Source organism: Acanthochromis polyacanthus, chromosome 6 (assembly GCF_021347895.1).
Source record: "Acanthochromis polyacanthus isolate Apoly-LR-REF ecotype Palm Island chromosome 6, KAUST_Apoly_ChrSc, whole genome shotgun sequence".
In the NCBI taxonomy this organism is placed as follows: Eukaryota; Metazoa; Chordata; class Actinopteri; family Pomacentridae; genus Acanthochromis; species Acanthochromis polyacanthus.
In genome coordinates this window covers 40,608,948-40,620,995 of record NC_067118.1, presented here as the reverse complement: position 1 = coordinate 40,620,995, position 12,048 = coordinate 40,608,948, and the positions used below count along the sequence as shown (strand labels likewise).

At 41.0% G+C, this 12,048-nt stretch overlaps 1 protein-coding gene across 1 annotated transcript in view; it reads left to right on the top strand.

The window, feature by feature from the left end:
- The window catches only part of phactr3a (phosphatase and actin regulator 3a), a 50,810-nt gene extending 38,844 nt beyond the window's left edge, over window positions 1-11,966 (top strand). Inside the window, 8 exon segments of the mRNA XM_051950199.1 lie at window positions 687-787; window positions 790-936; window positions 3,221-3,374; window positions 9,750-9,805; window positions 10,213-10,274; window positions 10,372-10,512; window positions 10,845-10,921; window positions 11,327-11,966. Coding sequence (XP_051806159.1) covers window positions 687-787; window positions 790-936; window positions 3,221-3,374; window positions 9,750-9,805; window positions 10,213-10,274; window positions 10,372-10,512; window positions 10,845-10,921; window positions 11,327-11,342 — 754 coding nt within the window. The 3' untranslated portion in view covers window positions 11,343-11,966.
- The last annotated feature ends 82 nt before the right edge of the window (window positions 11,967-12,048 follow it).

Genomic DNA, 12,048 nt, shown 5'->3' with positions numbered 1-12,048 from the left:
GGGAAAAGAGCGCTATCAAAGAGCTGATTCAGGAGGAAGCTCAGCAAATACTTTGAATCATTGCTCCCACTCACAAGGTGCTTAACCTACAACAATAAGAGGAATTTCAAGTAGAAAAAAAGGTCATTTAGACGCTACTAAACATAGTAGCCGCGTCATTTTAGACCCGTAGACAACACAATGGTTAAATACTTCACTGGTAGCGATGCAACGTTGACTTTTATCATGTTTTGTGCATTAAATTTGTATTATTGTGATGTGTAAGGGTCTGCTAATGATGATGCATATGTAGATGTGTATGCACATGGACTAGCAGTTAACTAAATTTGGAGTTAACACTCAGTTATGTGTAATAACTATAAAAACTACTTCTCTGTCCAATAACAAAAATATAGCTCCATTACTGTTACAGTGTATGCACATTTCACATTTTATGCTCATACTTATTCTACAAATTTTCATATTTTAGGACATGACTTTCTACTGTTTATCTATATATTTTAAATAGGTATTTATTGTATCTATGCATACTTTGTATTTTATACTGTTCTAAGCCTTTCTGATTCGTGAGCATATCTGTACTTTATTGTGTAACATGCAACAAGCTGCTTTAAATGAATTTTCCCAAGTGGCATTAATAGTAGTTTGAATTGAGCTGAACTTTCCTCCTACCCGTGTCTCCTCAGCGTCCATGAAGGGTGTGAGCAGGGATCACCCCCTCGGCTCTGGTGTTCTGACGGACGCCTCTCTCGCTCCTGCAGCTCGGAGAACCAACACACGTCGTTCCTGGGGGCAGCTGTGTGGGAGGCGGAGGCTCCGACTGGCCCAAGAAGGAGGCCGAGGAGAACAAGGAGAACGTGCGGCTGGACCAGTGCTTCTCCAACACCTCGGGCCTCCCCACGGACCTGGACGGCTGGAACGAGTCCGTCATCTCCGGTGGGTTATAGAGCTTTAAAACGTGACATTAAGGTCCCAAAGAGTCAAAATCTAAACTAGACGACCCTCCAGCTTTACAAGCCGGTAAGAATTTTACCCATAAATTAATCAACAGTCATCGAGCTACAAAAAAGTGACATAATCCTCACTTTTTTCAAGCTGATGCTCTGCTAAAATACAGATTTTATAGCTGTGACAAACTCACCAGACGCACGAGTTAAAGACAACAGATGTGCTGAGAATTCTGCTACATTTCCATGTAAAATGATTAGAAAGTGGGAAGCAAATGAAAGTCCTGGTCTCACACACGGGCTTAGATCAAAGACTGTATATAAAGATGGACGTAGCATCTGGCTCCACAAATGAAGCCCACCGGGAAGTGTCAAAAACTTGCAATATCCCGCCCGTCCGCTCGGGTTGGCTCCAAAAAGCTTTTGCTCCATAGACCCCAATTCATCACCGGAAAAAATAAAATTTGATAGACTGATTTTCTACAGCTCAGGATTTTTTACTGCCCGGCAAAACTGCATTTGCCGGAAGGTATTGTTTTCACCTGCATGGTCTTGCTTGCTTGCTTACGTGTTTGTCTGTAACACTTTGGTTTCCGCACGATAACTCCATAGAATATTGATATAGCCTCACCATATTTGGTACACAGGTGTACCATAATAAGACACAGGTCAAGTTCGAATTTGGTGACCGTGACCTCATTTTCAAGGTCACAGGGGTCATCTTTGTCGCCGGGCGGTCCAAGTTTGGTAAAACTTCTTGTTTCTCGTTAGTTTTCATGGTCAAAATGAGAGATCAGGTGGCCGATCTAAAAATAAATCAATACTGAATTTTAAATAAATCGTTAAAGTTGGCAGAGCCAGGGGCGTGGCTATACTTGATAGACAGTCTTGTCTGGAATGACTGACAAATCCTTTAGGGCGAGGCTTTCAGCAGTCTGGCTTCAGTCTGGCCCGCCCATAGACTGGTCCTGCCCCTAGTTGCTCTCCGGTCCAGTCTGTTTGATGACGCTTTTTACGTCACTGGCTCCAAAAAATCCAAAATGGCGACCAGGAAGTAGCAAAATCCGGGCTTCATTTTCTCGGCGTTGAAACCAACGGGTGACGTCACGGTTAGTTCATGCCTGGCTTAGATTAATGTTGGCCGTCATCATGTATGCAGAGAGAGTCTTCTTCCTGAAGGGGACGTGGACAGCAGCAGTAGCTACAGACACTGAAACAAACCGTCTAGAACAGGGTTAAAACCAGGAGTTATACAGTCATGGGAAAATGAACCATATTTACAGTATTTTGAGCTGAGCTAGTAATTTGATTAATTTGCTGAAAAAGGCCATAAAATGGGACCTTGAAAACTAAGGTTCTAGCCTTTAGAATCTTTGTGCATATTAGGTCTGCATTGTACATAACACTTTTGAAATGAAATGATGACAGTTAGTTTGAAATTCGTACATTTGCTCTAATTTGAACATTGTTTCAAAGCACTATCATAGCTAGCAACCAGTATCAGTCAATATTTCTATCCTGGATACCACCTTTTCCCACGTTTACTGTTGCGTCACTTAGTTTTCACCATCAACAACTGTACAAATGATTGTTTTTTTCTATTAATAACACTCTAAGTCCATTAAGTGTGTGTAATGGAAGAGGATCTGTCCACAGGGACGTACCCACACAGACTTAACACCCAAATTTGTACTTCCCCTCAGCTCATTTTGGTGTGCTTTCTTTTAAACTTCCACTACTTTACTAATTTGGTTAATTTCCAAGCACAATAGGTCACCGCTTTCGCCAACAAGCTCTTAAAACTCTCAGCACACTGCCTGCCCACCAACCTGAAGACAAATTTAGCAACTCGCTGATGAAACAGTGGAGCATTTATCAGCTTAAGACACACTATTTCCCTCACCGAATGTTGATTTAAATACATTCATACCCTTAAAATGTAACGGCATGTTTCCAAAAGGGTCACCAAAATGCCTCTATGTCCTCATTGTTTTACTTTACTTGCTACCTGAAACAGTGAATCTGGATGCGAAGATTCTCGAAGATCTCAAAGTTTATTTTCAAGTCCAGTGTGCTACAGTACATAACTAAATGTTTTAAAAGTCTCTCAGTTCAAATACTTCTAAATGATCAGGTAGTGTTAGGCAGTTCTAAACGTTGTTGGAATGACTGATTGGAAGGCTTAATTCATGTCACAGCATGTCTTAGGATATGAAAAGCAAGAAAATCTGTACAAAAGGTCTCCTCAGTCTGGTTTCACTGGGTGGTTGCAGGCACACTTCCTCGCAGGCTAAGGAAGGAGCTGCTGGCCGTCAAACTACGGAACAGGCCCAGCAAGCAGGAACTGGAGGACAGGAATATCTTCCCAGCAAGGAGCGATCAGGAGCGCCAGGAAATCCGCCAGCAGATTGAGATGAAACTTGCCAAGTAAGGAAAAGAAATCTCGAGATCTGTGTCCCTGAAGTATTAGCGATAAATCTTAGAGTGATTGTGGGTCAATATATAATTGTGGGACTTTTTGTAACATAGTTGACATTTTTGCTGTTTTCAGGCCTAAAATCAACATGGCCACCTATAACCAAACACCACATGGTATTTTTACGGAAAGATTCTTCTACAAATTATCTATACAATTAAGTAAAACTGAAATTTAAGTTATTTATAAAGATATTGTAGTAAACCTGCTGACTACTTTATATTAAATAAGTCAGAAAGCCTTGGAGTCTGGCCAGTCTTTTCTTCAGGAAATGACATCATGAGGAGCAGGTCATGTGATCTGGAATTAACACACTTCCTGGAGAGGTGATTCTGTTAAGGGGAACTTAGTGGAAAGCGATTTCTCAGACACAGATACAATTAGTTATTTTCACAATAAAATGTGATATACTGCCAAAAAAGAAATCTCTGTCATGATTATCTCAACTTAATAAAAAGAACACAATCAAAACTCTTTCTGAATCAGCTCATTTTATTATTGTTTAGCTCATTAGAAGGTGGTTATTATTAAATTGGGACAGTTATTTAGCTGACATTTTAGTGATATCCAGTCATTTTTTTATTAATATGTGATTGTTTCCATAATAAATATTTATAGAATTTGTGAAGACATGATCATAATTAACATAAAAAAACATTATTTTTTAAATTTTGATAAAAATGTATGCAAGATTTATCCCATGGACTTCAAAAGTCCCTCAGTTATATATTGACCCTTGTAATAAATGTTGTTTGTTTTAGTAATCCAGATTGAATCATGCATTCTGTCTTCTCTTTTCTGCAATCTCGTAATATTATTCTGCACTGAGTAAACACTTTGCAGGTGCAACTATGCAGTCCCATGGGCGATGTTTCTTTGGAGAGCAAACCTATATGCCTAATTGCTACAGTTACATAAGACTTAAGGAGTAGGTGGAGGTGAGATAACAAGGCGGATCTCGTTGGATTACTTTATTGTTCTGCACAGACTTGATTCATCTTGTGCAATCTGCTCCCGCTCGGAGGAGTCTGTTCGGGTGTAACGCTTTGTACTCACGGCAAGTCCTCATTCTGGGAAGCCTCTGTATTAAATTCCACCTGAACACCTAACCGTTTTATCTAGAACTGAGCGGGGAGGAGATGGCGTATCTATTCTAACCGGCGGGCTGGCTAAATGGAGAAAAGTCACAGGAAAGTTTTTGCACAAGTTCAGTAAATTCCCGTCATTCTCACATTTTCTGGAGTTCAACAAGTGCAGAGACAGTCAGTGCTTCCAGGAAATGTGTTTGTACAAGAAGCAGCATGGATGTTCATGAGTGCATCTCTGCCAGGGTATTAATAGAATGTTTTTGTTCTAATAGGACTGTAATGTCCAAAGAATGACAGCAGTGGTCCCGAAAGTGTCACAAGACGCGAGCTTTTTAACACCGGCGTGTGAAACAGGGGCACACCAGAGCGTTACATAACCGGCTGCACAGCGACTCGCAGCCAAGCTCACAACGCCGCCCACCCTTCTCTGAAGATCTATCGTCTGTCTGTGAGACACCTAATAATACTGCCTTCTGTATTCTTAGACTAGCTGGAAGAAAACGTTCTGTTGTTGCTCGAACAAATAAAAAAAAAGGAAGAAAAAGTCTCTTCCCTCTTCCCTGAGCGAGTGGTGGAGGTAAAGGTGAGGATGGAGCATGGGTGTAGCTTGCATAAGAGCCAGCAGGGTTCTTATTTGAAGGCAGAGAGGTTCTACTTGTAGCACAGCAGTGATAGAAGCTGCTTGTTACATAAAACCCCACTGCTACACAGCACTGGCTTCAATTGATTTCCTCCTTTTGATTTATTGCTGTTTAAATTGATTTAGAAAGACAGAATAAATCCAAGCGCAGTGGTGGAGGACAATCCTGGCTATATATAGCTCATATCCCTTAAATATAGGAGGGAAAAAATCCCTCGAGGATTCACACTGAATTACAAAAACCATCCATCACAAGCGCCTCTAGATTTCCGCGTGACTCCCACCCGAGATCTGCTTTCTCCGCCTTATCTACAGCTCAAAAAAAACAAAAAAATAACACGGTTGCTTTTTGCTGCCGATCAAGCAGAAAATGCCGTCACCTTGTCTGTCCACGGTGTCAGAGATAGATGACCTTTCTATCTTTAGAGACTCCCCACCTAGCGCTTGTGCTGCAGTTGCACTCCACTGCTTCTAATCTTAGCTCCTGACACTGTTCAATAATGCATCTCCCCATGCATTGCCTTCTGTCGGGGAGTTATATCAGCGGGGTAGGAGGAGGTGGGGGCCCGGCTACTGTACTTGGAAAAAGGAAGAAGAAGAAGAAAGCCTTGAATGGCCAATTTTGTCTTCTCAGCGCAGTTGGCATGTGAAACAAAAGACCGAAAGCCTCCGCCACCCACTCGCTGGTTTCTCAGTCTTTTGTTTGTTTTTTAATTCCTCCCCTGGTTGGCGTCGTTAGATTTTCTATTCCAACTCGTTCTACTGAAGAACATCCTGAGTGTCAAATGGAGATCCTTGTGCCAAGAGGCGTTCCTGCGTCATCAGGGGTATTTAGGGGATACCTTTTCTTAAAAAAGTGAGAAGGCAGTGGGTGAAAAACTGGTGCAGTGAGTCAGTTCGGTGTCTCATGTTGTGATATTCTCAGTCTTTGCAAATGAACAGTCTTCTGCCACCTGACAGCAGCAAAGTTATGCAGTTTTATGATTCATTTGGCTGGAAATCTGACTAAAATAGTGTTCAACCCTCCTGTTGTCCTCATTTACAGGCACCAACAAATATTGTTTCCTTGTCTGAAAAAAATCCAAAAATTCAGCAAAAGAAAAAAAATCCCAAATTTCTGAAAATTTGCAAAACCTTCAGGAAGAAAATTCCAATAATTCCTTTAAAGTTTCCCTTAAAGGTATTTTTTTTAAATCCACCAAATTTGGCAAGAAAATTCTTTTAAATATTTTCAAAGAATGAGTAAAAATCATCCAAAAAAATCCCAAAAATATCTAAAGTGATTATATATATATATATATATATATATATATATATATATATATATATATATATATATATCAGTCAAACTTCTAATATTTTCTTTAAGAACATTCACCAAAAAAATCAACCAAAATCCAGCGAAATTCACTGGATTTTGGTTGATTTTTTTGTGACTGTTTTAAGAAACATTTTTAACATTTCTTTTTCCACCAAAAAATGTTCAAAGATTTCCCAAAAATGTTGAAAACGTGGACATCAGAAGTTTCATTGTGAAAAGATTTCCCCCCCCCCACATTTTCAAACTTTAAAACGGGTCAATTTTGACCTGCAGGACAACAAGAGGGTTAACATTGAAAGGGATGTCTACTTCATTGTGCTCACAAAGACAAAAAAACAAAACAAAGTGGTGTGTGCTATAAATAGATGCTGTGTAAAGCACATACAGCTCTGTGTGTAGTAGCGAGATCCCCGTTTGTGTGTTACTAGGGAGACTGGTGAGGATTTTCTGCAGGAACGCTGTCGTCTTAAAGATACAGAGCGTTGTTGCTAAGCAACTCGGCCACCAGGTCAATATTACAGCGGATGGTCGTGTTCGCCGGGGCTTCGGGAGCAATTTTCTGTTTCATCTGTTTAAAATGAAATAGAGCTGCGGGAACGCTCTGTCGCTTTTTCTGTCGTTTACTGGGGAGTCGTGAAGCAAAGGAACATCACGTCGGGCTGTTTAACACCTGGTGAGATTTTAAGAACGTGACATAAAACAGACATGAAACAGCACTGATCAAAAAGGAGAATTAATTTTCATACATATAAAAGCCTGAATAAGAAAGTGATGCAATTCTCACATACTGATTTTTTGCTAAATATTTAAATTCTTGGTTGTTTGCTCTCCATTTCTTACTGCACTTCTCAGAAGGGAATTCACTGGGGGAGTCGGGCTATTGAATTATTCCTCATGCTATTCCTGGATGTCTGGTCACACTCTTAATTAACAAAGCCTTGGCTGTGCTCATTATTTCATACAGATGAGCAGAAATGCAGGATTTGGAACAGAGCGAGAACAGCACACCTGATATTTCTGTCTGAAAACAAACCCAAGTAAATGCTAATTATGCAATGGATGCTGAGAGCTAAATTTCAGAAGATTAATGTCATTTATCTGTCTATGAAATGCCAAACACACTCCCATCCACCTGCTTGGTGTGTGTCCTGGGCTCCGTCCATGTGACCTAACTTTGATCTGTTCCAGGACAGAACTATAAAGTGTCCGATGTTAGCCGGGGTAAAGGGGGATAAAGAGAGTCTTGCTGTGTGGCGGCATTCTGCCCTCTCTGTCCTTTCCACCTCTGGAGCTACACTTTGGTGTGTCCCTCATGCTGTCTGAAGCAGAGCCCTTTGTGCCGTTCACATTTATTATTTATAGAAAGTACACAGGGATTCTGGTTAGGAGAAGAAAAAAAAGAACTTTGAGACCTTTTGGATGCTTTGATGGTGAGGAAAGTTTTAAAATAATACACCAATGGGTAGCAGATGGGTTTAAGTTCTAGCACTGAGTCAAGAATAGTCTGAGTCATTATGTAACTGAGGGACTTTTGAAGTGCTTGGGATAAATCTGGCATACAATTATATTAAAGTAAAAAAAATGTTTTTATGTTCATTATGATCATGTCTTTACAAATTCCTAAAATATTTATTATAAAAAACAATCACTCATGAATAAAAAATGACAGGACATCACTAAAATATAAACTAAATAACTGTAAAATAAATAACCACCTTCCAATTAAGGCATTTCAGGTATTTTAAGGTCATTTTGTGCCTTTTGTGGTCATTTTCAGTCTGTTATAATAATTTTAAGTGTTTTTGTAGTCATTTTGTGTCTTTGTATGATATGTACCTGTCTCACTGAGTCATTTTGCATTTTTCTGTGGTCATTTTGTGTCAAATTTTTTTTTTTTTGCATTTTTGTGGTCATGTGTCATTTTGTGGTGGTTTTGTGTGTCTTCAAGCTAATTTTATTTCTTTTTGGTCATTTTAGGTCGTTTTGTGGTCCTTTTGTGCATTTTTGTGGTCATTTTCAGTCTGTTTGCAGTAATTTTAGGTGTTTTGTGGTAATTTTGTGTGTCTCTGTGGTCATTTTGCAACTTTTTGTAATTATTTTGTATCTCTCATCACTTTGTGTCTTTATATATAATTATGCGCCTCATTGAGTCATTTTGTGGTTTACTGTAGTCATTTTGTATCTTTTTGAGCACTTTTTGGTCATTTTGTGTTTCTTTGTCAGTTTGTGTCTCTCTGTGGTCGTTTTAGGTCATTATAAGTCTGTTTGTCATCGTTTTGTCTCTTTTTATGATAATTTTGAGTCATACTGAGTCATTTTCTGATTTTCTGTGGTCATCTGTGTTATTTTACAACACAAAATAACAAATTGTATCTGTGTAAGAGAAATCACTTTAAGTTCCCCATTAGAAAAACACCTCTCACATGACCACATGATGTAATTTCCTCCTGAAGAAAAGACTGGCCAGACTCCAAGGCTTTCTGACTTATTTAATATAAAGTAGTGTGGATTTATGTCATGTCAACAGGTTTGCTACAATATCTTTAAAAATAACTTTCAATTTTACTCAATTGTACATACAATATTTAGAAGAATCTTTCTGTAAAAATGCCATGTGGTGTTTGGTTATGCTGATTTTAGGCCTGAAAACAGCACAAATATCAAGTATGACACAAAAAGTACCTCAATTATATCATGACCCCTCTGATTATTTTACCTCCTGTAAAAGAAAAAAAGCGTGACTAAAAATAAAGTGGTGCGACACAGTGGTGAGTGTGTAGTGCAGCGTAGATGAGGCTGGGGATGCCGTGAGTGGGAGCCGCTAAGCCCCGCCCCCTGCTCATTATGCATGCAGTAACCAGGGAGACTGGGGGAGTCGCGCCCCGGCAGCCCATCACGACCCACTTCAAAAGCGCCTGTGGCGAATAGTAGAGAGGAGAGCCTGCGCTGCCGAGGCGCCGAGAGGAGTAAACGCACCACGGCTGCACCTGAGATGCAGCGAACTGAAGCCGACCGATAAATCCGGCGGAGAAACAAATAAATCCTCAATCGGGAGAATATTTTTCTGCGCTTCCTCGACTGTTCCAGATGTGGGGAGCGCCTCTGCCCAAGCACCACAGCCGGGGTTTGGATGCGAGATGGAAACATAGGGGATTCCTCTCGAGAACGCGCACAGTGAAAAAACTACAGCCGGTTTAACGGAGACGGAAGAACGGAGATAGTTTGGAAGTGAAAAAAAAAAAATGGTTCAAAACGTGGTTCTGGTGTTTCTCCGCAGGAGGCTGAGCCAGAGACCGAATGTGGAGGAGCTGGAGAGTCGGAACATCCTGAAACGTGAGTTACCGGAGTCCAACCTGCTGCTTTATCAATTAAATACTAAGATCTGCAGATGAAAATGATATGTAAAAGATCTGATTTTAAAAACACACATAAAAGAGGGGAATATGGGATGTTTCATTACAATAAGACAGTCTGGAGTGGAGTACATTATTCAGCAGCAGGAGAGCGCATGAGTGCACACCACAATACCTCTCCATTTTCTTATTTATAATAAATATAGAGGACAGACTGCTAGTAAAATTATCTATAAACAAAAATCCTCTTCTATATTCATCTATATATTTACATACACAGAGAGAGAGAGCAATGGGTGTTTAAGTAGCTGGGTTAGTCTGGATTTCGCTCTGATTTGCCTGTTCTCTGACATCACTAATTTTCTATGTGTGTCTTCTTTTTTCCAGAGAGAAATGACCAGACAGAGCAGGAGGAGAGAAGGGAGATCAAACAGCGCCTAAACAGAAAGGTACACCCTCCACAGATCCATATATTTTTATACCACGGCACCATCAAGCAAATTCTCCAATTCAAATTTGACATTTTTGTTGATTTTTGTCTTCCAGCTCAACCAGCGGCCCACGGTAGACGAACTACGAGACAGAAAGATTCTGATCCGCTTCAGCGACTATGTGGAGGTGGCCAAAGCTCAGGACTACGACAGGAGAGCAGACAAGCCCTGGACTCGTCTCTCAGCGGCAGACAAGGTGTGTGTTTGTGTTTTCACATCATAATAAAGTCACACGTTGACCCTTGAACTGCCTCTAATCACTAACTTCCACTTGCCACAAAAACAAGTTGACTATTTGGGTCAGTCCGATTAAGAAAAATTCCCCAAATTCTGGTGCTCCTATTGCTCAAGACTGTCAGCATCACATGTTGCCGTTATCAGCTTATCCCATGAAATCCCCTCTACTCTTTAAATTTTTAGCTCCGATTATATCTTTCCTTCCTGCTGCTGCCACTTCGCTGCACCCCGACGGCTCAGGATGCACTTAGGGACGGTACTGATGCTGTTTTCCCCTCTCCTCCCCTACAGGCTGCCATCCGAAAAGAGCTGAACGAGTTCAAAAGCACGGAGATGGAAGTGCACGCCTCGAGCAAACACCTAACGAGGTCAGTGTTATGGAGTGTATGTCAGTGTGCTTGGAAATGCACGCCTGCTCTATTCTGGGCTGCAGGCGGCTATATTTAGCTCCCCTTGCTCATCCGGAGAGTGCCAGGCAGCTAAAGATAGATGGGAGTGCTTCTAAACTGGGGAGGGGGAAGGTTGTCCTCTGAAGAGCGAGCAGTAGCAGGGAGAGAGGAATTATGAAATGTCACGGTGTCCTTGGCTTGGCTTGTTTGGAAAGCCGGGGTCCTTGTGGGCTGTAACAGTGACCCCGAGGGAGGACAGGAGGTGCATTTAATGACACCGCTAAAAACAGCTCCACAGAATTGATTAATGGCTGTGTTAATAGCCGGGTGCAAAGACAAAGGCACCTTCCTTTACACAGTCTCTCTGTATGCATCTCTCTCCAGGTTCCACCGGCCATGAACGCGGGGAGTTTCTTCTGTGAAGAAATGCTGAGCTTAGAAATTTTTCCTGAAGCTGCTTAGAAGCTTCTCAGCGGCGGCGGTTCAAAGAGCCTGGAGCCTTTTCGTCTTCAGCGTGTCTTTAACATTCTACCAGCACCCTTGACTGTCATGTTATCAGTACGAAGGTGTGGGAGAGAAGGTGGTGGTGAGGTTTGCGGCAGCGTGTCCTGGAGACTACTGGATGCCACGTGGGAGCCGGCTGGTAGAAGAGACTTTTGGTGGAGCCTCTGACTCTCAGGACAAGAGCAGAGGGGAAAAATAAAAACAATCTCGTCATTCAGTCATTGTTGTTTTTTTTTTTTTTGTACTAATTCATGGACTCTTTTGACAAGGCGGTGTGAATCCGTGTAGTGGGAAGAAGTTGTGCATGTGACCATCTTCACCTTTTCTTAACTGATGAATTATGTGTCACTTGGACTGTGTAAAGACTGTGCAGTCTGGGGGAGGTAGTACCGGGGGTGAATTTGATATTAACTGTACATACAGTATGTCAATCGGAATGGGACCGTCAATGTCTTCACTGAAAAGAGAAATACCTTTGTAAGCACTACTTGTCTTCAAAATACAAGGTCTTTTTTAAGAATGGCTTCTCTCATTTTTTAAACAATTTTATTTTAAATTAAGACTGAAGGAACTGATACATTATAGATCTTGAATGTTTAGCT